Below are 24509 nucleotides of genomic sequence, written 5' to 3'. Positions count from 1 at the left end.
AAGGCTGTGGAACAGCAACTGTTTGTTCTTCACCTCATTTATACCACCATTTGAAATATGGTGGTATAAACTCTGCTCCTCTGATAATCTCTCCTGTCAATCACACAGATTAGACTAAACCTCAGCTTCACTAAAAGGTTTTCATTTAAGACAATAAAGGTGTATAATTATGGAAGGTTAATTTACAGATTCACCTGCCAGTTCAAATCAAGCCATTGATTACTGTCGCTCCTATTCTATATCTGACTGTTGAAATATTTTCTTTGTTAGTACAAAGACTTGATTGTATGTTTTATTTTATTGCCTTCCAGTTTGACATTGTTTTTAAATTAAAGAGCATGAATAATTATCAGGAATACTAATGTATTATTGTCAGTCTTGCACTTTAATGCAATTACTATAGAACTGTTAATTGTAAATCTAATATTAATGATCTTTGGGGATTTGATTTACGAGAATGTACAAGAAAAAGAGTTAATTAATCCATTCATAAAACTTTACAACTAGAACCAATTATGTGTCCATTTTGTTATTTGTATGTTCACTTTAGAGTGTATTTTGTCCACACAAACAATAAATTCCCATTGACAAAATAGCAAAAAGCAAATAGGCATAGTGTCTATTTTATGTCATGATGATGTACTATGATAAGAGTGCCCCTCACTTCACACGGGTGTGATTTTTATGTGCACATTTACAGTAACAATTATCACACATGGAGTTCTATCATAGTACAGTCAAAGTCTTGATTTACTAACTTTCATAGAAATTAACGAGGAGAGAATGGAGAGGGAAGGAGTGGAGAGCAGAGTGGATCTGCTCACTGCTCAAATCTAAAATACCTAAAACCACATATTACACACATAAAGGATCTATCCCCCAGGAAAGTGTTCTAAATCTGCTAAAACGTCATTAACATATATTATTTTTGCAAAAAGGGTGAAGTGTCCCTTTAACTGCAACAAGGAAGTTCCTCAGTAAATCTAAACTGAAAGTACAGCGCTGACAGAAGCTGGGTGGCAGACAGCTCACTGCACTCTCTCTACCACACCTTCAGTCGACGGATCTTTCACATAAATACTGACAGGTGAGTACAACAAATAATATGACTTAATACAATATCATTCATTGACAGAGAATGTATCCATACATGACCTTATACTATTCTTTGATATCCTCAGTATAAATCACAGGTTTCAATAATGTAACTGTCAACAGGTCCGCCCGTGTTAAAGTCAGAATGGGCCCGAGGCACTATTCGTACTGGTAACGGGTACGCTCGCCCCTTTTCCAACTCGCCCCTGCGAAAAGTGAAGTACGGTCGCCCCAAAACCGTGGATAGCTTGCCCCCAAAGCGTGGATATCTCTATCTATTCGTAGTACTAGTAACCCCGCCTGTGAGAGCAGGGTTCTTCCAATCTTCCGCCATAGTCTGAAAACCCACCTCTTCAGACTCCATCATGGCCCGTAGCACAAATTTACAGGCATATGCAAATTGCAAAGGCCCAATTTATCTAATTTAAGATAGCATTTTATGTAGACTAATAAAGACAGCACTATAAAGTAGGCCAGGCTATACATGCATATAGTTTCATAGATATTCCACTGTTTTTAGCTTGTGTATGATTCATGATAACTACATTTTTTACATATGTGATGTATTGCCAAGCTTTTTGTTCTTACTTAATGTAAATCTCTGTGGATTAAGAGTGTCTGCTAAATGCCTACATTGTAAATTGTAAGAGTATCAATACTACCATGTAGAAAGTCCTGTACACAAAAGTATTGGCATCAAAATCTACTTAAAGTAGGCCTTCCAAAACTCATTTATACAGAATGTCCCATTCCAAGTATTCAAAAAGATCTTTTGAAAATAGCAGATATACAAACTCACAATGTGTCGCATCGCAAACTATTGTGAGCAAGTAGATCATCTATTTTCAAATGGACGAAATGTATATAGGGCTTAATGTATGTAATGTATGCTTAATGTATGTTTTGTAATGATAAATCTAAAAATAATCAAGTAAAGGTATAATATTTGGATCCGAGATGTAGAATTAAAAGTATTGGAAATACTCTAAAGTACAGCAAGGTACAGTACTTGAGTAAATGTACTATCATAGTGTGTATAAATATGTACCTGACTGTCAACATTTCTCTGTTCCAAAACAAACATCAGATCGAGTTATAACCATTGAGCTGTGAGAAGTTTCATTCAAGAACTACAATTCTGGCTGAAGGCTTCATTGAAGAACTGCAACAGGAAATCACTGAGTTAAAGAAGAGAAGCTCTGAGCTGAAGCAGCTTTCACTCACTGAAGACCACCTCCACCTCCTCCAGAACTTCACAACCATCAACACTGGGTGGAGACCCACCAAGGACTGGACAAAGGTCAAGGTCCATCAGTCTCCACACCTGGGGACAGTGAAGACACACTGGAGAAGACACTCAGTCAAGAGATGGAGAAGATGATGTGTGATGCTGAGCTGAGGAGGATCCAGAAATATGCTGTGGATATAACTCTGGACCCTGATACAGCACACAACGAACTCATCCTGTCTGAGGATGGAAAACAAGTTAGTCGTTTAGAAGTGAAGAGGAATCTCCCAGACAAAAAAGAGAGATTCTCTTTTTGCGTCTGTGTCTTAGGAAAACAAAGCTTCTCCTCAGGTAGGTTTTACTATGAGGTTCAGGTTAAAAGGAAGACAGGGTGGTTTTTAGGAGTGGCCAGAGAGTCCATCGACAGGAAGCAACTAATCACACTGAACCCCACCAACGGTTACTGGTCTATATTGTTGCATGCAAATGAGTACAGGGCTGCTGCTGGCCCTGCTGTCATCCTCCCTGTAAGAGAGAAGCTCCAGAAAGTGGGAGTGTTTGTGGATTATGAGGAGGGTCTGGTCTCCTTTTATGATGTGGAGACCAGAGTTCACCTCTACTCTTTCACTGGCTGCTCCTTCACTGAGAAACTCTGTCCATACTTCGGTACTGGACTACATGATAGTGGTAGAAACCGTGCTCCTCTGATCATCTCTCCTGTCAGTCAAACTGATTAAAAATCTCAGTTTAACATGAACGGGTTTTAATTTAGAACATTTATATGGACGATTGATTCACAGTTTTAGTCAACTGTTGGTTCAAATCATGCCATTTAAGAGTTGTTCATATTCTACTGCATAAACAGACATGATTTTACATGATTGTCTGAAGTATAGCCAGAGATTAATATTAATTTGAGTATCAAAATATTTAGTTTAAAATGTATTCTGTCTGTGAGACATCTATATTCCTTTCTTCGTACGACTTGTTTTATGTTTCATGTGATTGCGTTCAAGTTTAAGGTAAACTCAATATTTTCATTAATGTGAATTAATTCTTAATCAGGAAATGCAATGTTTCATTGTCAGTCTTGTACTGTTGTTAATTAAAAATATGTAATGATGATGTTAATAATTGTTTATGTGGATGTGTTATCAATTAAAGATAGAAGGAAATAATACATGAGCCATTGTAATAATGAAGCCTACATTTGTATGCAGTCTGTGCACCAATTTAATTTCACTAATTTTGTAGTTGGCCGATATGCTTACCCTAGTATTTTTGAGGGGTGCTAGTCCCTCCTATATTCAGCTATTAGTGTAGATTTACAAACATTAAATTGACATTGAATGGACAATTTACATCACATGTCTGAGCAAATTGGCTTAGTGTCTATTTTTGTCCTACACAAAGTACTAAATGTAATTCCCATTGACAATGAATGGAGAATTTTACGTCATAGATGAGCAAATAGGCATAGTGTCTATTTTACGTCAGGATGATAAGAGCACCCCTCACTTCACACAGGTGTGATTTTTATCTTCATCAAAAACATTTAGAGACGTACAAATAGACACTTAAAACATTTTAATACGTATTTAACTTGTAACAGTGCAGTGCATTTGTAGGCTACAATGTAATATTGCTTCAAATAAATATGATTATTACTTTTCCACAACGTAGGATAGGATGTTTACAGTCTTAACGGCTACTCTACTTTGGGAGTTTGTGGGAGCAATCAATGCCTAAAACCCCCTGAGAATGAACCAAATGGTAGCCAAAAGACCCATGTTTTTTGATTGATTTATTTATTAACAGTTTGCAGAATTACAGTACATTTCAAGTACAACTCAATACAAAGACTGTTAACTGTGAGTGGACGACACCATAAAGCATTACACTTGTTTACAATAGGGCCTACACACTGTCACACTCAGTTTTGAATTAATTTATTTGATAATTAATGAATTAATGAATTTGTAAAACTGAGAATGAATGAATTAAACCAATCCATTGTTTCACATTGTATGCTGTACTTTCTTTCTGGATGCCATCTGCCATCACTGGCAACTAATATAGGCTCATTTCACTTGGTGATCAAGTTTCCGTAAAAAGGTGAGCTCGAGACGCCGCTGTACTGTACTGTAGTCCGGACGCCACACACACTCCTGGCTGTCGGATGACGTGGCTTGAAGGTTGCGGCTGGCTGGCCCCGGCGATGTGAAACCAAAAAAAACAAGTTGTCTTTTTACTCAGCGCTGTGGCCTCCGGAGTGGAGGAGGCCGACCACGTGACGCGGCGGCACCAATCGGACGCGAGCGCGAGGAGCTCGGTCGCGAGTTTCCCCCCACAGTGCTGCGTACGCAACGCACGAGAGAGAGGCGGAGGAGCATCCTCTGTAGAAAAACTGCCTCTGTCATACAACCAGGAAGAAGGTGGGATAGAGTGAAGTAGCCCCACAGCAGCAGCAAAGCTAACATCCACCCCGAGCCAGGCTCCGCAAGTCTGCATACTTTCCTTCCTCCCCCCCCGAAAAAAACAATGAGGTCGACCCGGTGGAAGGTTGCAGTGGCGGCGGCGGCGACTCTCCTGGCCATAGCGGGCTCGTTGTTACCTGTCGACGCCGACGAACACGAACACACGGTAAGACGGAGCGCTTTGAGGCCGATTGAGAACGGGGAAGCCTTGCTGTGTAGTGTGATAATAATGGACGGGTTGTGTGTGTGTGAGCCGTGGAGGGAGTGGGACGTGTTGTTGGGGAAAGAGTTGTAAAAGGAGCTGCTTCTGCTGCCCCACGGCGACAACACTGACCTGGTTGTGGTGACATGTCACCCGTATAGCCACGGCGTTAGAATAATGGCGTTAGCTTGAGCTAGTTTATAAACATTGACTTAGAAGCAGCAGCAGACTGGCTACTCCTACAGACAGTAGCTACGGCCTTATTACTACTACTGTAGTCTAGAGAGAGCTTGTGGCTAACGTTAGCTCACTTGCTAGCCCCCCCTGAAACCGAACTGTGTATAAAGCTTTTAAAAAACACCGAGGTCTTATTGCTGCGTCTTGCGGCATTCACTAAACTGTGGAATGTCGTCAAGGCTGTTTAGAACGTAGCGTGGCCCAAAAGGGGAATGATTTTTAAGTTATTGTTTGGCAATGTTGCGGCTGTTTTGTCCTGCTCTGATGCCGGGTGTCCAGTCCAGTCCAGGGCCTCTGCTCTGGCTGGTTCCTATCCTTATCCTGTCTGTCTGTCCAGACAGTCCAATGTGTTCTTGTTGTCTGTCATCACTGAGCAGTTTTCTTTTAATTGGAGCAATAAGCAGCAGACCTCACCCAGTATAACCAATACCAAATAGAATGAAACCATGTAGAATTGTCGACCCAACAACTTCTGATGCATGGTGTGTGGTGGAGAGGTTTGGATGTACTTGTACAGTATTATTTCAGTACTGTCTGCAAATAATAAGTGCACCATTTTCCACATGCATGCATTTTATTTTAATATATATAGTTGACATAATAACATCCCCTTACTTAATCTCTTGTTAGCTAGCTATAGCGACTGTAGATGTGGTTGCCACCACCACCACCACCATGACGAATCTGTATCTGGTTGTCATTGTCAATAATGTACGACGTGGACCCAGAAAGACTTGCAAAACAGGCGCAGCAATGCTTGAACTTTACCACGGCGATTTCCGTTTCCTTTGCAGTACGTAGACAACGAGGAGGTGGTGTTATGGATGAACACCGTGGGTCCTTACCACAACCGGCAGGAGACGTACAAGTACTTCTCTTTGCCCTTCTGTGTGGGCAGCAAGAAGACCATCAGTCATTACCACGAAACCCTCGGAGAGGCGCTGCAGGGGGTGGAGCTGGAATTCAGTGGCCTAGACATCAAGTTCAAAGGTATTATAATTGAAACTGACACATTGACTCATTAGTCATTTAGATTGAGTTGATCAGTTTTCAGCAGCCTGTGAGAGTTCAGTCAGTGTTGATTATTTACTATGGATTGCAGTTGTATGCTCATAACTATCCATCCATGCTTCTCACTGTAGCATTTCAATCAATCTGTATTTATATAGCACATTTACACGAGTGTAGTTCAAAGTGCTTCACAGAAAGAGCAAACATAATAAACTATAGTTATGTTATTGTGTCCCTTACAGATGAAGTGCTGCAAACGACATATTGTGAAATTGAGCTTGACAAAGCCAAACGGGATGCTTTTGTCTATGCTATAAAGAATCATTACTGGTACCAAATGTACATAGACGACCTACCTATCTGGGGTAAGTGATGCTCAGTATTTATTATATAATATTTATTATTTATTATTATAATGTACATAGACGACCTACCTATCTGGGGTAAGTGATGCTCAGTATTTACACCAGGGATTCTATTTTATTTTTTCCTTCTATCTTAGCCATGGCCATTTGTGCATTTATTTACAGAGACAGTTGTGTTTTCCCAAAACATTTTCATGTATAAGTATGCACTCTAAATATTGGTCCTGTAGAATAATCATTATTTATATGCGCTGTCAGTGCTCAATGAGGAGAAATACTACAGCGTCTCGCACATGCATTTGTACCTAATTCATGCACAGCAATAGTATGGCTGGCTGAGAGACTATCATCAAACATCCAAATCTGTATATCATTGTCTGAGCACGTGTCATCTCTCTGCCGGTGAATACGAGCAGTTTGTAATGACTCATTATCTGTTGAACAGGCTATTGAATTAATGCTTTTTAATATTTCATATTATTATTATTATTATAATGCTAGTGAGGAATGAATTGTCCATTGTCCATTAATCCTTTACCTTTTGGAAGACTAGTACATCAGGCAGTTTTTTGTTAAAAGGTCAAATCGTTATATTCTGATGGTAATCATCGATATAGTGTTTGTTCAGTAACAGTGGTCTCCCTGTCTCTCCAGAAAATACATTTTCAGCCTTCATTTTTTTTCATAGTGTCCCAGTTCCAATTTTGTCTGCTCATTTCTTTGTGTCATCACTTACTGCGTTCTCTATCCTGATTTGGATAAAATTGTTATCCCAGTTTTCAGTTTCTGAAAATGCATTTTCTGTTTAATAAAAAGCTGGAGAGACATATGGAGACACCTGTTACTGTAGCAACGAGTACTATCACAATATGGAGCTTTAAAAAAACAAAAAAGTAAATCAGTTACACTACCTTTAACCACTACTAACGTTGACCTCACCGTGGATTGGACTATCTTTTGCATCCTGGAGGGCTTGCTTGTTATCTGAAAAGGAAACAACTAATTATTACAATGTGTGTACCTAATAGGTAGTGTGGTACCTAATAGACTTCTTGGCAACTGGTACAACAGTTGAACCACTCCTTAGCCGTGTGAGCACAGCAGCTGTGTAACCTGATGATATTGTGGACAATGGGTGGGGCCTGAGCCTTAAGACACACACACACGTACAATTGAATATGTCATCGTAGTTCATTAAATATAACGACGTATAGTCAGACTTTGACCTCAGATCCGGTTCCTTGGGTAAATTCCAGCGCTTTACCAAATACCTCAGAGTCTGTACTTACTACTCATCCAGTTTGAGAGGGCGGGAAACTTTTGTCTACTCAGTATTCACTTGGTCACGGTAAACAACCGTATCTGTGGTGTTGCATGTTTAGCCCACTGACTGGCATTTACATTACTGGCAACACGTTTACATTACTGGCAACACGTTTACATTACTGGCAACACATTTACATTACTGGCAACATATTTCCAAGGTATACGATTGTTAACCCATTCTGACCGGGCACCCATTTTGGTGCCCGGTCAAGCTCGTATCGCGCCACTCTCGTATCGCGCCACCGAGTGGCGCGATACGAGCTTGTAGGTCTGCTATTTTTTGAAAAATCGAAGAACGACTGACATTTTTAGAATCTGATCTCAGGTCAGAATGGGTTAATCAGACCAGTGTGTGTCCAGTGGAAACCTCGTGTGAATCTGATCTCAGGTCAGAATGGGTTAAAAAAATAATTGCATGCGTCCAGGATTCCATTGGTTTCCGTTCATTTCAGGACACGCGCAGTGCTTATAAAAATCAATTTACAGACGTGAAACTTGCTTGGGATGGGTAATCCCACAGTGAATATTAATCACGTTATATCCAGCTGAAAGTGCCATTGAAAAGTCTAGCTAAAATAGCGTGTGAACATTAATTCATACTAGTGAATGTGAATATTAATATTATCCATAGATGTAGATACTTTTTAATGTTTTAAGGTAGGTTATCACAACATCTAAAATATGGAATAAAATTAAAATAAGAAGTTATATCAGATAATAATTCCTAAATCTAATTGAAAGGTAGTATGCTTTGGAAAATTGTTGGTTGTAATGTGTTCTGTGTGGTTGTAAAGTATACAGAACATGACTTAATTAATTGGCTAAACATGCAATAGCACCGGAATGGCCCCATCAGGCCAGAGGCGCATTGTTTTTAGATATGCAGACCCCGGTTTCATAGCTTAGGTCTGCTGAACACTTAAAAACCATCTACAGCACCTGTTAACTTGGAAAAACAAGCACCACAATACTGTAAAGGCGGCCTTTGTGACAACTGCCATGAACTCTGATAACATGCATCTGAATTGTCCAGGCATTTGAGGGTGAGGCAGATGAACTCTGATAATAACATGCGTCTGAATTGTCCAGGCATCGTGGGTGAGGCAGATGAAAATGGCGACGATCACTACCTGTGGACCTACAAAAAACTGGAGATTGGTTTCAATGGCAACAGGATTGTTGACGTGAACTTGACAAGCGAAGGCAAAGTGAAGCTGGTCCCAAACACAAGAATTGGAATGTCTTACTCGGTGAGTATTGAGCAAATGTGCTCTTTAAGGAATACATTTTTAGAAAGCATCACCTATCAAATGCATTAAATGCCAGTACATTAGAAAGCATCACCTATCAAATGCATTAAATGCCAGTACATTAGAAAGCATCACCTATCAAATGCATTAAATGCCAGTACAATGACACCTTTCTCACTACAGGTTAAGTGGAAGAAGTCTGATGTGAAGTTTGAAGACAGATTTGACAAGTACCTTGATCCATCATTTTTTCAGCATCGAGTAAGTTGATTGGTTCACAACTTCACATGTGGCTTTTCCGGCCACTGTGGAAGGCCTTCATTCCTGTTCCTAAAAAAAAGTATTCTGGATGGTGAAACAATTCATATACTTGTTACAGTGGAGCATTGCTAACCATAACCTGTATGGCATGTTGTTCAAACAACTGAAATATAATCTGTCTCACTAAAATATCTAAACGCCAGGGTAGCAATTTAAATGTATAAGCCAAGATACATTACATACTCTTTAACAGCAGTTAACACACCTTTTTCAAGCCGGATAGTTAGTGGGTGCGTGATGTTCCACAATTTAACTTATTCATTTAATTTGAACATGAGAATTAAGAATATGCAGAAAAGGGTTATGACACTTCAATTTGAAAATTGAACTAACTGTGCTTAATGATTCAGATCAGTTAAATAATGTACTCCAAATGTGTGTCATGGTCCATTACTGATTACTCAATCCTTTTTTCCATTTTGTTATGCAGATTCACTGGTTCTCCATCTTCAACTCCTTTATGATGGTTATTTTCCTGGTGGGTCTGGTGTCCATGATTCTGATGAGAACACTGAGGAAGGACTATGCCAGATATAGCAAAGAAGAGGAAATGGATGACATGGTAAAGTTTCATAGAGTGTATATATATTGTTTTAAGTGAGCTGTTTTCATAACCCCCTTGGGTTCGCCGATGTGATCTTTCTCTAATTTCTTGGATTTGCTATTTCACGTGACACGCAAACTGCTCCCCTGGCTTACGGCACCATTTTAATTATCTGTCACACTTTCATATTATAAAGTCCAATTTTTCTATTCATTCATGAAACCTGTGTGTGTGTGTGTGTGTGTCTCTTGGACACTGTTCTAATGAATGCCTCAAAGTTGTGTGTGTGTCCCAAGTTCGAGGTGTGAGTACTGGCTTCCCTGATTTGCCAGCCCGGCCCGCCAACTTAGCTGATTACCTGAGCTTTTCACCCATGTTTGTGCCCACATTGCCAATAGAAGTTGTAGAATGTAGAATGCACAATGGAACAGATAGTATGAGAACTTTGCTCATGGGTGAAGGAAGCTGCAGCGAACGGAAGCGGTGGCAAAAAGCCCAAATCGATGTGCGTAGAACTGACTGAATGTGTAACAGAAGTACATCGCATGACAGGATTATGTCACAACCGATGGGGTGTGTATTCACAACTCGCATCGGTCCCCACTTGTATGGTACCTGGAGATGGGCAACAGTCTAGTGATTAATAATTTCACATTGGTTTTGAGGATGTGCGTCTCCCCTTTGATCGCTCCAGGATAGGGACCTTGGTGACGAGTACGGTTGGAAGCAGGTACACGGAGATGTGTTCCGACCTTCCAGCCATCCAATGATCTTCTCTTCGCTCATTGGTTCAGGATGCCAGATCTTCTCTGTGTCTCTCATTGTCATCATTGTTGCCATGGTTGAGGATCTGTACACAGAGTGAGTATTATATTTAAGGGTAAGAACCAGTGCACTTAACAAAAGGATTATCAAGGTCTAATGTTGTAAAAGTTAGTATTATCTTTTATATAATGTCAAGTTTCTATTGCATTATGATTAATTTTTATCATTTTGGAGAAAGAACTACAACAAACACATACTGTATATGGTGAAATTACAGCCTTGTATCTCAGTATCGTTGGAAGAAAATCATTCAATCCCAGGGTGTTGTGAGGTTTGGGGCGGAGTGGGTGAAACCTATTGTTCAGTCAGTTTTGGGGCTGACCCTGCACTGAGTGCACTCACACCCAACGCGACTACGAGCGACAAAGCGACCAGCAGTCGTTAATTTTCCATTTCTACATTGGAGCGACGAGACATTTGGTCACAAGTTTGCAGCGACATGACAAATGACAATATGAAAGCATTTAACGTTATGCAAATGAGCTAAAAAATAGGATAGACAAAATATTAAACTGTAGCTGTTGTAAATGTGACACGAATCAATATTGAGCAAATGCAAGGTCTAGCTCCATCAGAAGTTATTTTTGGTTTTATAAGTGAAGTGAAAAACTGCCATTCCACTTCACATTCACCAGAGACCCACACAGGTCTGCACTATGCGTGCTATCGGCTCTTCATGGTGATTATTTATTAGGGCATATAGTCACCATTTCCATCAAATGTTTTGTCAGCAGCACCAAAGTTGATTTAGTTTATTCATACATACATGTGAATTTGTGACAGAACCATAGATGTACATAGGAGTCAGTCAACATGTAATTTAGCCTACTTTGGCACCGTGGAATAGAAAAATTGTAATGTGCCTCCATACTTTATGCGTAATGTGACATTTCTTATTGATTGCTTCCACACATGCTCCTCTACACTCCACTTGGGCAAACGTAAAGCTGTAGCGTCGACGAGGTTGCTTTTGGTGTGAGTGCTTTTTGGGTTTTGCCGACGGCCACTAGGTGACACTGATGCACAATACATTGGCTTTTGGTGTAAATGCAGGGTGAGTGAGTGAAACGCAGGGAGGGTGCCATGGGGTTTGGGGCTGGTGTTGGAGTATGTGATTTATGGGGGTTTAACCTTTAGTGATGTATCATTCTTCTCTGTAGGAGAGGATCCATGCTCAGTACCGCCATTTTTGTGTACGCTGCAACATCTCCTGTTAACGGCTACTTTGGAGGTAGCTTGTACGCGAAACAAGGAGGTAATATAACATTGTGACTGAACTCCCTTGGATGTACGGTTATGGCTTCGATGCATTCATTAAATCGTTTAGGTGGGACGTTGTTGTAAAACTCCCATTTGCCTTTTATACTCTGGTTGTCTTAACTTTTTGCTAACGCAGGCAGAAGATGGATTAAGCAGATGTTCATTGGGGCCTTCCTGATCCCAGCCATGGTGTGTGGCACCGCCTTCTTCATCAACTTCATTGCGATCTACTACCATGCCTCAAGAGCCATCCCATTCGGCACTATGGTAAGAGATGCACAGCATACTGTACTTTTAACGTTTTAATGTGTTCTAAAGATAAAGAAAAAAAAAAGTTATTGTCCACTACATTTGACATGGAAGGAGGTAGGGCCCACACAGTAATAAAGAATTACTTTATTGAATCGACAACGTTTTGATCTTCACAGATCTTCGTCAGGTCAGTATGACATGAAATAGAAATTAGCCTTTGGCACACTGGCAGTCAGTATAAAACAATAAAAACATAATTACATAATAAAAATACACAAATGCATTACAATACTATATAAAATACATTAACGCAGCAACAGTGATCATGGGCTGAGGGGATTAGGTGGTAGAGCTTTTTAAAGTTTTTTCTTTTTTTTTTAATGTCCACTGAAGTTGGCACAAACGAAGTCTTGTAAACCTTCTTTTTTGCTAATGGCCCCCTAAAGGCTCATTCATAGTCTGGATTTTCGGTGGTGAGGTGACCACCGAACTACAACATCACGTCACGAGCCGCGGTGAAGAGCAGACCACCGCCACCGCTCAACGTTATTTCAGCTCCGGTGGTCAGCTCACTACCGGAGCGGTGGTCACCCCACCACCAAAAATCCAGACTATATGGCACCCGATGGTGCTTTAAAAATCTTTTAACGGAGACCATACAAAGCATCATATTTAAAAAACAAAGTTATTCTAACAACTGTGTAGTTGAATCTGTGTCAGTACAGGCGTACTGTGCAGGTATACAGATTACAGACCAATTGATTTTAGGGTATTCTTATGGAGAATGAATGTCTCCACTCTTGAGAAAAGTGTTTATACAGAAACATTGACCACTACATTTAAACAAGGTGTTTTTTTTATTGAGTTGGAGTTTCATTTATCGTTAAAGAAATCCTTCCACACTACGCCGGACCAAGTGTAATATCAGTACTATGCCAAATAATTTGGAGAATTATGTATTGGGCACCTTGCTGGCTTAACTACCAGAAATATGAGTCTTTACATGTTCTATGTGTGTTAAGTAGTGCTGTGTGTAAAAGTGGTATGGAAACAACTGGATTCCCACCATTACTCTTGTGTTTTTGTTCCAACATGTGAGAGATGTACATCAATTATACACATATTCAATTAATGCAATTAATACTGTACATTGATATCAGGGACCAAGAGGTGCAAGTAAAAAAAAAAGAAGGAGATTTCCTTTTAAATTAAATGTAAATCTTAAGTATGTCAAACTATGTTGTGTCTCCTGACAGGTTGCTGTTTGCTGTATTTGTTTCTTTGTCATTCTGCCTCTAAATCTGGTGGGAACCATTTTGGGGAGAAATCTGTCTGGCCAACCAAACTTTCCCTGCCGGGTTAATGCTGTGCCACGGCCAATCCCAGAGAAGAAATGGTATGTGTGACTTCACATACCGTACAATCATATTTGTAGTTCATCATTGTCGTCGTCAACAGACTACAAAGTATAGAAACTTCGTCTTTGTGACAGTTTTGCAGCAATGTATCTAATTTCTGACTTAATCATACATTTATTAATACATTTAGCTCTTGCAATTTGAGTTTACGTTCTTGAAATAGAGCATTGATTGGCATTGAAGTATTTATATATCTGTGGTAGAATTCTGACATGAAGTAGCTCAGAAGTCCACAGGGTTCTAGAGACACTGAGAATGGAGAAATCCTAAATCACACGTTGGAGAGCGGACCTCCATACTGAGCTGATGCTTCACTGTGACCAATTAGACCGTAGTCACTTTTAGACCGTGGTTGAATTTCAGACATCTATCTTCTGGGTTTTTGAGGGCCTCCTATATTCAGCTATAGTGTAGATTTATTCAGCTATAGTGTAGATTTCTGTCCTAACACAAACATTAAATGCCTTAACAAAAGTGTAGTCATGTGTCTGAGCAAATCGTCATCTTTTGTTAAATTCCCATTGACAATGCATGATGCATTTACGTAATATGTGTCTGAGCAAATCGACATGCTACGATGTACGATGATAAGATGATTGATATGATTTTTCCACTCAAAACACAATGGGGACGCTTGGGGGGTGTGTCTGTACTGTAGCTTTAATTGTGGAATGTGGTCTGTACCGGTTAGATTGCTTGTGGAATATTGAAACCATTGGCATCAGGATCGCCACATCCACACCAGTGTTTTCGTCGACTAAAACTATGACAAAAAATGTTTGTCAACTAACTTTTTTCACTGACAAACTAAATGAAAACGAAGCTATGATGACTAAAACTAAGACTAAATATACTGACAAATAAAAACTAGACTAAAATGTTATGAAGGGACTAGTGGACAAGAGATCCAGTCATTTTACACTTGGTTGCATGCTGAAAATAGCAGATCTACAAGCTCACAACGCGTCAAGCTTGTGAGCTTGTAGATCTGCAAGCTTGTAGATTGGCTATTTTCAGCAGGTGTAAAAACAGTCATTACGTCGGCATCAAGGCCTGCCAAAACACATTTTAGTCGACTAAATCAACTGTAGATTTAGTCGACTTAAAATCTTGTGACATTTAGTTGACTAAAACTAGACTACCACTAAGACATTCCAGGTGACTAAAATGTGACTGAAAGTAAATAAACTATTGAAGAGAGTTTGTGAGAATGTAACTGAGAGAGACAGCGGTACGCTGGGTGGTTGATAAAAGGCATAGTGCCAGATCGCTGACCTCAAACTAGAGGCCATAGAATCATTCATGGTTGGTATACTGATGCAAACCTTTGATGTTCTAGGTTCATGGAGCCAGCTGTCATTGTCTGCCTTGGAGGGATCCTTCCCTTTGGGTCCATTTTCATTGAAATGTAAGTAAAAAAAATCTGGCCTGGTAGATGTAGCACAACAGGACAGTGTTGTTTTCGTCGACTAAAACTAAGACGAAAAATGTTCGTCGACTACCTTTTTCCACTGACGAAAACTAAGTCATGACGACTAAAACTGAGACTAAATATACTGACAATTTTGTCAGCAAATAAAAACTAGACTAAAATGTTAGGAAGGGACTAGTGGACAAGAGATCCACTATAAGGCATTTTACACTTGGTTTGCATGCGGAAAATAGCAGATCTACAAGCTCACAACGTTGTGAACTTGTAGATCGGCTATTTTCATTACGACGGCATCAAGGCCCACCAAAATACATTTTAGTCGACTAAATCTAAAATCTTATGACTCAAATCTTATGATATTTAGTCGACTAAAACTAGACTAACACTAAAACATTCCAGGTGACTGGACTGAAACTAAATGAAAACTATTGAAGAGACTATGACTAAAATCTCTTTTCTCTCTTTCAGGTACTTCATCTTTACGTCTTTTTGGGCCTATAAAATTTACTACGTGTACGGCTTCATGATGCTGGTGTTGGTCATCCTCTGCATCGTGACCGTGTGTGTCACCATCGTATGTACCTACTTCCTGCTCAACGCCGAGGACTACAGATGGTAAGGACTACCAAAGATCTAATAACGTTCTAATTCTTCTGTCTGACAAAATATACAATTTGAATGTCAGAATGATCGCAACATATGTGACCAGATTTGACTGTGAGACTAGCGTCGCACAAATTCCAGCTTTTCACCAGAGGAGAAAAACATTTTATTTTATTTTATTTCCCCAAAATATGTTCATAGCACAGGCAGACTCTTCACATACTACTAGCATGTCTGAAATAAGTGTCAGAGCTGAAATCGTAAATATGAAATAAATGCTTAAACATGTAGCTAGGTGTAATGTTAGAGACCACAGAAGTGAACCTTTCAAGTCTGTTTTCTCAACTCACTGTTTTCTGCAAGACATTACTCTATAAGCCATATCTCCAAAACTGGTGGGTCAAACTGAACAACCAACATGTCAATTTGAAGCTATGATTCCCTGCTTTCATATGGGATGAAAGGAACAAATTAAAAAAAATCCAATGGCATTCCCTCAGTCTAATTTAGTCACATATGTCTGGGACATTGGGACTTGTGCAGAATGGTTCCCAGTGCTCGTTGTCACTTCTCGGTTGGAATAATAGACTGGCAACTAGGGATGTCCCGATACACATATTTTGGTTTCCGATCCCGATACCACAATTTCTGTCTTAGCCGATACCGATACCAAATACCGATACCAGTGTTGTGATCTCATGTTGTGTTTATAGCTATCTAACTATATATCTCATGTTGTGTTTATAGCTATCTAGCTATATATCTCATGTTGTGTTTATAGCTATCTAGCTATATATCTCATGTTGTGTTTATAGCTATCTAGCTATATATCTCATGTTGTGTTTATAGCTATCTAGCTATATATCTCATGTTGTGTTTATAGCAGACTCCTCACTCAAACATGCACTTGCAGTTTGGGCAACTCCAAAGCAAACTCCACATGCCCCAACATTTTATTTACCTGCCATAATGTCGACCCCTTACCCCTGTTACGGATCGGTGGTTAGACTGGCATATTCACCGATACCGATATGACGAATATGGGCCGTCTCCTAATATAAATTAGTTGGCAGCAGAGTAGAAGTACTCACACACAAAAAAATAGGATAGACGTGGACTTTACTAAAATTGGATAGACATGAAAACCCTACAAATCTCAGAATAGGTTGGAAATATTGGATTTGGTACCAATCCAGAATATATACTAGTACTGCTGCTCATACAACACATACAGTGCAGGTGTGGCCTTGCTGTCCAATCAATAGTAGATTGCTGTGAGTGCAGTTTGTGAATAGTTTTTAATATTGAGAAAAGTCACACAAATCACAATGCAGTCTTTAATGGTGATGACGGTGCACAGTAGAGGCTGGCTGCTTGTGTGCCTTGTTGTTGAACATACTTCTTTGCCTCTAAACGGTCTGACTTGTTGTTTTTCTGTTTGTTTTTCTCCTGTGTCAGGCAATGGACAAGCTTCCTCTCTGCTGCGTCTACTGCGGTCTATGTCTACATGTACTCCTTTTATTACTACTTCTTCAAAACCAAGTGAGTTTCAGCTGTCCTTCCTGGTACCAATATAGCATCCCTTACAGAACTCACCACTGCAGTGCATCCTATATGACAGAGTGGGTTGGCCCTCCTTGGCCGACAGGCGAAATAAACATTGCTATCGGTTTATTTTTAAAGCAATTGATAGAACTTTACCGTTGTATATTAAGGCTCTGCTGTATTGGAATCCTGTAACACATAGCCAGTCACTGGCTCACACTAAAGGTTCCAAATGTAAACACAGAGTTGGGAAAAACAGCCTTTTGTTGTAGTGGCCCAACCACGTGGAATGACCTACAGCTTAAATGATCTGTTCTCCCATAAGATACGGTCAATTTAAATCTTTGATTGCAGACTTACCCCAAAGTGTTGCTCTTCTGTTTTGTTTATTGCTTTTGAAATGTTGTATGATGTGCATCTCGACGACACTGCAAACGAGGGTGACCTCAATGTCTTTCGAGAATAAATAAAGGTTTGAATGAATAAATCAGGGGTTCCCAAACCTTTTCATGTCAAGGAGTAAAGGACCCCCAAATTGACACTAATTAGCCTGCGGACCTCAATTTGAAAAGATATGCCAGGGACCCCCGTAAGAATTTCTATTTCAAGTTCCCCCAGTTTGACATGCATTAGGTTACAGGCCCCCATTTAATGGCATTTCTATCTCTGAGACCCAATTTATATTGTAAAATCAATGTTAATGTAACTCTGAGAGTGTACAAATATGTACACACTCACTCTCAGAGTGAGGACCCCACTTTGGGAACCACTGCCATAAATGATACATTTTACAGTAGTGAGAGGTCATGCAAAATGAAGAGATCATAATTTATGCAGAAACTCTGACCTCATGTCATTCCTCTGTGTTTAAGGATGTATGGGCTGTTCCAGACCTCCTTCTACTTCGGCTACATGGCTGTGTTCAGCACCTCCCTGGGAATCATGTGTGGTGAGTTGTGCATCATTAACCACCTCAAACCTGGCATCCCAATTTTGGGCATGCCAGGGTAAGTCACCAAATATGTTTTTAACAAAGACCCTAATAACAAGAAACCAGTGATTTACTTTGAAGAATAGTGTACTGCAGTACAACATATGCAGATATTGACCCACTGTAAAGACACTTCCTAATGTGTTTGATAGGTGCTGTTGGATACATGGGAACAAGTGCCTTTGTGAGGAAGATCTACACAAATGTGAAAATCGACTGAGTGCAAAGTGACATCACAGGGACATCCATGGATCGACCCAGGCACGTCCTAATGAGAGGCGACGGGCACAAGTCATTTTTTTCCTTCACCTTTTGCAAAAAGAGATTGTGGAATCTCACTTTGTACAATGTAGTTTTCCATTTTTCTGAATGAGTCTGAACGCCGCAAAACACACGAGTGAACAAGAGCAAATCTGCGGGGAAAAAAAGATATCAAAACATTTGTTCTGTTTTTATCAATTGCTTTTCAGAACAAATGTTAAAAAGGATAACATGGCTTCTGTTTCCTAACCAGTCCCACCTGAGATCTAGACCTAGATCTTTACTGATGGAATAGTCTCGCTCTCTTCAGTGAAGAGGCCTACGTATATTGAAAGCCTTTGTTCTATTGTATTAGAATATTGGAGAGTTGGGTTTGTGTCTGTGCTCTGACTTGATTCTATTTTGTATTAGTCAATCTAAATATCGTTACTATTGTATTTTGGTCTCCGTATAACTTTACAACAAGTGACATCAGAGTACAGTTGATTGTTGAAATTTACTTCAGCTACAGTTACGGATCGTACGCGCTCTCGAGTATCTCTCGAGACCTCACCCCGCCATTTTGACAAATTTTATTCTCTGCTACAGTATAAATCCATCCACAATCCAAATATTTTAGTCCTTACTGTACAGATGGGAAAAGAGGGACTGATCAATGGTTGAGGTACAGTATAAATAAAAGTTTGTTTTAAAAATGGATGTTTAATGTGATCCCATATCCCTGTTTAGTCTTACGTTTTCTTAATGTTTGGGTTTGAATGAAGTCTACTTGTAAAGATAATATATGGATAGGGGGGAAAAGTGTATATAACCTTAAAAAAAATGTACCTTTAGATGTAGATCCCAAATGTATTTTCGTTGTACAGATTTACTACAGGGTGTTTTTTTTAAATGAATCACAAGTTCTAAACAAAAACTATATTTAGTTTTTTCTCTTTTTGTTGTCGGTGCTTGGGGTGGGGCTGGTGGCGCTGTTACATCTTGCCTGAAATTGCATGAAGTTTTCACTAAAACCATCCGCTCATCAGATTCACTTTTGTTCGGCGCTATCCGTTTACTTTAGCGCTGCCCCCGTTGTGAGCATCTGGAGTCGGGTCTCAAAAGCGTATAAAGGTATATTTCGGTGACATGTAGCGAGAGCCGCTCAGGAAATGAGCTGCTGTTTCATGATCATCTTGTGTTATTTTGACACCCATTTATTATTTAAAGCTTTAAAAAGGCTCTCTGTACTCTTGGTAAAGCCATTTCCCTTCATGTATTTTCTTTGCCTAACCTGATACGTCATCGTGAATGTCGGAAGGAACGACGCAATAGCTTTGTTTCTGCAAACATACTGTACAAAGTGAAATTTATGTACACTTAACTAGATGTTTTCATAACCACAACAGTGCTACAGAGTATTTCAAATGCTTCCCCCCCCCCCCCCCCCATCTTTGTGTAAATACAGTATGTACCTTACATGTATGAGAAGTGGCAATGCCTTGTTTTTCTAATTTGAATTCTCCCCACTGAAGTTGATTTTGGCACCTCATGTTGTGTACCAATAATAATAATGTCTGATTAGACATTTTGAACCTGCATATTAACTTGCTGTAAAAAGAAACAAAATAAACATGTTTATGTACAGGGGTTATGTAAATGTGATTTTACTATTAAAGTACAAAAGAAAATGCTTGGAAGTAATATCACTTCATGTGGAGGATTAAATATGGACATTTCAATATAACCAAAGGTAAACTGCTGTATGCAGGGATTTCAGATAAACTCCATTGAAATGTTGCTGTTCGAAATGGTATTAAACATGGTGGCACCACTAATTGGGTAATTTATTAAAACTAAATTTGAAACTGCACCAGTGGGAGTAACCCATCGGTAATTGTTTTATTCAAGAATGCATGTTCATTCATTGTGCAGATAACTCATACAGCAAAATAATTTATAAAGAATATATTTATTACAGACTTGAGTATGAACAGATGCAACTTTTTGTAATTGTGAACTAGTATTTGAAATGGAATACCAATGCAAACAATTGACCAGATCAAAGAAAACATGTTGCTGGACAATGCAATATCTGAACAACAAAAAACAGTAGCAGTAGAATATACCTATTTTACACACTAAACAAGCTAAAGAAACCAGCTTTCCCTGTTAACTTTATCTGCAAAGACCTTAGGGCTTAAATCAGTACGCTGGAGCTTTGTGCAATAGTTTGGATCATCTGGACTGACAATATTGAGAGCTAGCTGTGAAGTAAGTTTATTTCGCTTGCCGACAAGAACACATTTTCAGCAAGCAACAGCATTGTGCGATGTATGCTGAATTAAGTAGGTAAGCAACTTTTCAACGAGAGAGAGCAACAGGGTGGCATTCAAAACAGAACATTCACTTTTCTTTTTTAGTAAGAGCTGTGAGTTGATGTCTTCATTAGTTGACCGTTTCAAAATACTCCTTTGAACCTTCAGGGGTTGGCTTGATCTAAAAGAAATAAAAGTATTGGTTGAATGCACATTTAATGCAATGTTAGTATTCAAGAGCATTAATTCATATTTGCTTTTAGTTTTAACACATAAGATTATGTCTGTAAAATAAATACTTGCATCGCCACGGTCCTGGTAATGTCTAAGTCTAAGCAATATCTATGTCTGTCAATTTACTGAAGTAACTCACTGTAGGAGAGTCTGGAGTCCAGCTAGCGGGACACACTTCCCCATGGGTCTCCACAAACTGGAAAGCCTTCACCAGACGAAGGGTTTCCTCCACACAGCGACCTACTGGCAGGTCATTCACACTCATGTGCCTAACCACACCTTGTGGATCAATGAGAAACAGCCCTCTGAGGGAAATAATGGAATTAACGGTTTAGTATGTAATATTACTGGGCTCCAAAGCAATGCTCAAAGTTTGACATGTCCATTCTTATGTCTAGGCAACGTGATGAACATACTGTACCTCAGTGCAATGCCTGGACCTTCCAGAAGAACCCCGTAGTCTTTAGAAACCTGCTTTGTGAGGTCAGCTAGCAGGGGGATGTTGATGTGGCCCAGGCCTCCAGCCTAACGGGACACATTAGTAGGAGTTTCAGAAGTCAAGTGGTTACGACAACCACTACCAGAAACAAGTTAACCTTAGGGCTTTAGCCGAACATTTCAAAACAATTTAAAACTAGCAGATGTACAAGCTCACAACCTGTTGCGATGTGATGAACTGTGAGCTTGTGTGTGTGTACCACACACACACACACACACACACACACACACACACACACACACACACACACACACACACACACAGTCTGAGACCCTCGATATTAGAAGAACCATGCTTAGCACAATGAGTTTATAATTGAAGTGTACCTTGCGTGGTGTATTAATCCATGCCAGGTGGGTGAAGTGAGAGTCCACAGACACCCCCACCACCTCACAGTTGATGTCATGAAACTCACTGGCCTTGTCACTGAACGAGATGATCTCTGTCGGGCACACAAATGTGCTACGAAAAACAACGACAAATTGAGCCATTCACAAAGCTCAAAACTAGCAAAATGATCAAAACAAACAATATGCTAAGCACAAGTATTTAAGGTAAGATAGAAAGACAAAATTAGAGAAGTGCTTTAATGCATTCAAAGCACAATGGTGTTAATATTACAGTAAAGGGCCTTGCAAACAGGGAGCGAGGAATGCACATGTTGTTGCCTGGATCAACGACAGGTCTGCTACAGGTCTGCTCAAGAGGGGAGCGACAACGCAAGCGTAAAAAAAACCGAATCCAGGTCTGGTGAGTCGGGGCGTGTGCACGAAACGAGCAACAAATTCACGGGACCGCGCTCACGTAAATACGCTTGCGAGCAAAAACGCAGGTCTCATCGAAAATGAACTATAGGCGCGTTTAATCGCTCTGTGTTTGCAAGGCCCTTAATACCGTGTATGTTTGAGAACGAACACTTGACTCACAAATCCAGGGGGTAGAAGAACAGGACCAGATATTTGCCCTTAAAGTCGTCCAGGGTCATCTCCTTGAACTCTCCATTGTGGACAGCTGTAGCTTTAAAATGCGGTGCCGGCTGAGTGACAGCTGGGGCCAATCTGAGAGCACCTGGAAGAGGCAATTAGAATGTATTAATTAAGCATGCTTGCATTATATATTTTTTTATTTGCCCTGGCCTGAATTATCACCTGGTGAAATGTAGACACATTTAGTAGAATCTAAACGTAATAGATCTTTGACATAAATAACTGTCATTTCGTCATTTCAAATGTAATTTAAGACAAGCAGATCGCAAAAGCAATTTGGATGAGTGGGGGAGTCAATGGAGGGTATTGCAACTTCACCATCAGGGTATTCATTCCATTATAAAGAAATCTAGAGTTGCAAATTGTGGCTAACATTACAATATATACAGAAGTGAATATAATCGTCGCCATTATTATACAGTACATGGTGCTTCACAATAGGTGAATATGCATTAGTTTTGCACAAAAAACACTCTCGAAACCCCCTAGATTGACACGTCACATGCAACATAAAGCATGATGAAATGTTGCATTTCTTTTTCCTTCTATAGGTTGTTAATGGTATGGTCACATGATATTATGCCAATTATGAAAATGTCTCATTATGCAAGTTAGCATCCGGCAGTTTCTACATGCTCGACCCATGACAGACTAGGTGAACATGTTATCAATCAATAATGACAGTACATACTGGTTGACAGACTAGGTGAACATGTTATCAATCAATAAATACAGTACATACTGGTTGACAGACTAGGTGAACATGTTATCAATCAATAAATACAGTACATACTGGTTGACAGACTAGGTGAACATGTTATCAATCAATAATTACAGTACATACTGGTTGACAGACTAGGTGAATATGTTAATAATTACAGTACATACTGGTTGACAGACTAGGTGAATATGTTAATAATTACAGTACATACTGGTTGACAGACTAGGTGAATATGTTAATAATTACAGTACATACTGGTTGACAGAATAGGTGAATACGTTAATAATTACAGTACATACTGGTTGACAGACAGGCCCTGTGGACAGTAGAACAGAGGGGACTGAGTGATGCAACTTTCAGTCCTCCTGCAGCAACTCTTGCCTAAAGAAATAAAGAGTCAGAATGTAAATGTTTTATATAGGTCAAGATAAGGGATTGTTATAGCAATACACGTGTACTTTAAGGCGTTTATTTAAACGTCCATGTATTGTTTATTTACTCAAAACAGAACAGAACTCATAACGCCAGTATAATGAATGATTCACGCGCTCGCGACAAGACTTCAGTGACGCATGCATGAACGACAACATGTATTTATTATAGTTAAAACGTCACGTCCCGTTTTATCAACACTATACTTTTACTTACAAAACATCGAATAAACACTTTTAAGAGACAGTATATAACTTCATAATGTCACTCACAGAGGTCCTGAGCAGTCTTCCAATGGAGGTCGCCATGTTGGATTATTATATGAATGCGAGGAGCAGCTGAGCTGTGACGTACTCAGGGGTGGGCAACTGGCGGCCCGGGGGCCACATGCGGCCCCCACCTTCACTTAATGCGGCCCGCACGTCAATATCAGAATACTGATATAGTATTGATTTCAGCTGTTACAATTCCAAACCCGCTTTAGTTACTTGATTACTTCATGACTAAATGACTAGTATCAAACATAACTATAACTAAATGCATTTTAAATTCAATAAAAAGGTTACTTTTCAGGATTCCAATTCAAAAATAGCAACAAAAGATATTCTGGTTTTCCATTCAAATATAGCAAAAATAGCTGATCTACAAGCTCAAAACGCGTCGCATTGCGACGCGTTTTGAGCTTGTAGATCGGCTA

At 39.6% G+C, this 24509-nt stretch overlaps 3 protein-coding genes across 3 annotated transcripts; 2 read left to right on the top strand and 1 right to left on the bottom strand.

Annotated features, from left to right (window-relative positions):
• Positions 1-1240: 1240 nt before the first annotated feature.
• On the top strand, positions 1241-3060 carry LOC310865849 (zinc finger protein RFP-like; the record flags this gene model as incomplete). The annotated part of the gene is made up of 3 exons (XM_083775058.1): positions 1241-1266; positions 1381-1430; positions 2345-3060. 3 exons carry the CDS (start codon positions 1241-1243, stop codon positions 3058-3060), a joined length of 792 nt encoding a protein of 263 aa, XP_083631184.1.
• Positions 3061-4719: 1659 nt separating this feature from the next.
• Positions 4720-20315, top strand: tm9sf3 (transmembrane 9 superfamily member 3). The gene is made up of 15 exons (XM_083775259.1): positions 4720-4966; positions 6034-6229; positions 6493-6615; positions 9031-9191; positions 9375-9452; positions 9943-10074; positions 10751-10917; positions 12042-12136; positions 12278-12408; positions 13650-13789; positions 15151-15219; positions 15712-15858; positions 17305-17388; positions 18264-18340; positions 18535-20315. The coding sequence occupies exons 1-15, from the start codon at positions 4865-4867 to the stop codon at positions 18600-18602; spliced, it is 1770 nt and encodes a 589-aa protein (XP_083631385.1). The 5' UTR covers positions 4720-4864; the 3' UTR covers positions 18603-20315.
• Positions 20316-20575: 260 nt separating this feature from the next.
• Positions 20576-24149, bottom strand: prdx3 (peroxiredoxin 3). Its single transcript, XM_083774802.1, has 7 exons — positions 24085-24149; positions 23680-23761; positions 22600-22741; positions 22000-22135; positions 21596-21699; positions 21314-21479; positions 20576-21121 (listed from the first exon to the last, which is right to left on the bottom strand). Exons 1-7 carry the CDS (start codon positions 24118-24120, stop codon positions 21071-21073), a joined length of 717 nt encoding a protein of 238 aa, XP_083630928.1. The 5' UTR covers positions 24121-24149; the 3' UTR covers positions 20576-21070.
• Between the last annotated feature and the right edge of the window lie 360 nt (positions 24150-24509).

The sequence above is a fragment of the Protomyctophum parallelum genome (genome assembly GCF_964188405.1).
Source record: "Protomyctophum parallelum genome assembly, chromosome: 10".
Classification (NCBI taxonomy): domain Eukaryota; kingdom Metazoa; phylum Chordata; class Actinopteri; order Myctophiformes; family Myctophidae; genus Protomyctophum; species Protomyctophum parallelum.
Note: the sequence above shows the minus strand (reverse complement) of the source record. Positions and strands in the feature narration are given on the sequence as shown.

Coding starts and splice junctions, on each gene's coding strand:
- tm9sf3 (XM_083775259.1), top strand. CDS start 4,865: ATGAGGTCGACCCGGTGGAAGGTTGCAGTGGCGGCGGCGGCGACTCTC. Junction 6,230..6,492: donor CCTAGACATCAAGTTCAAAG/GTATTATAATTG, acceptor TGTCCCTTACAG/ATGAAGTGCTGCAAACGACA. Junction 13,790..15,150: donor CCAATCCCAGAGAAGAAATG/GTATGTGTGACT, acceptor TTGATGTTCTAG/GTTCATGGAGCCAGCTGTCA.
- prdx3 (XM_083774802.1), bottom strand. CDS start 24,120: ATGGCGACCTCCATTGGAAGACTGCTCAGGACCTCT. Junction 22,136..22,599: donor TTCTTCTACCCCCTGGATTT/GTGAGTCAAGTG, acceptor TGTTTTTCGTAG/CACATTTGTGTGCCCGACAG. Junction 21,700..21,999: donor GGATTAATACACCACGCAAG/GTACACTTCAAT, acceptor GTGTCCCGTTAG/GCTGGAGGCCTGGGCCACAT.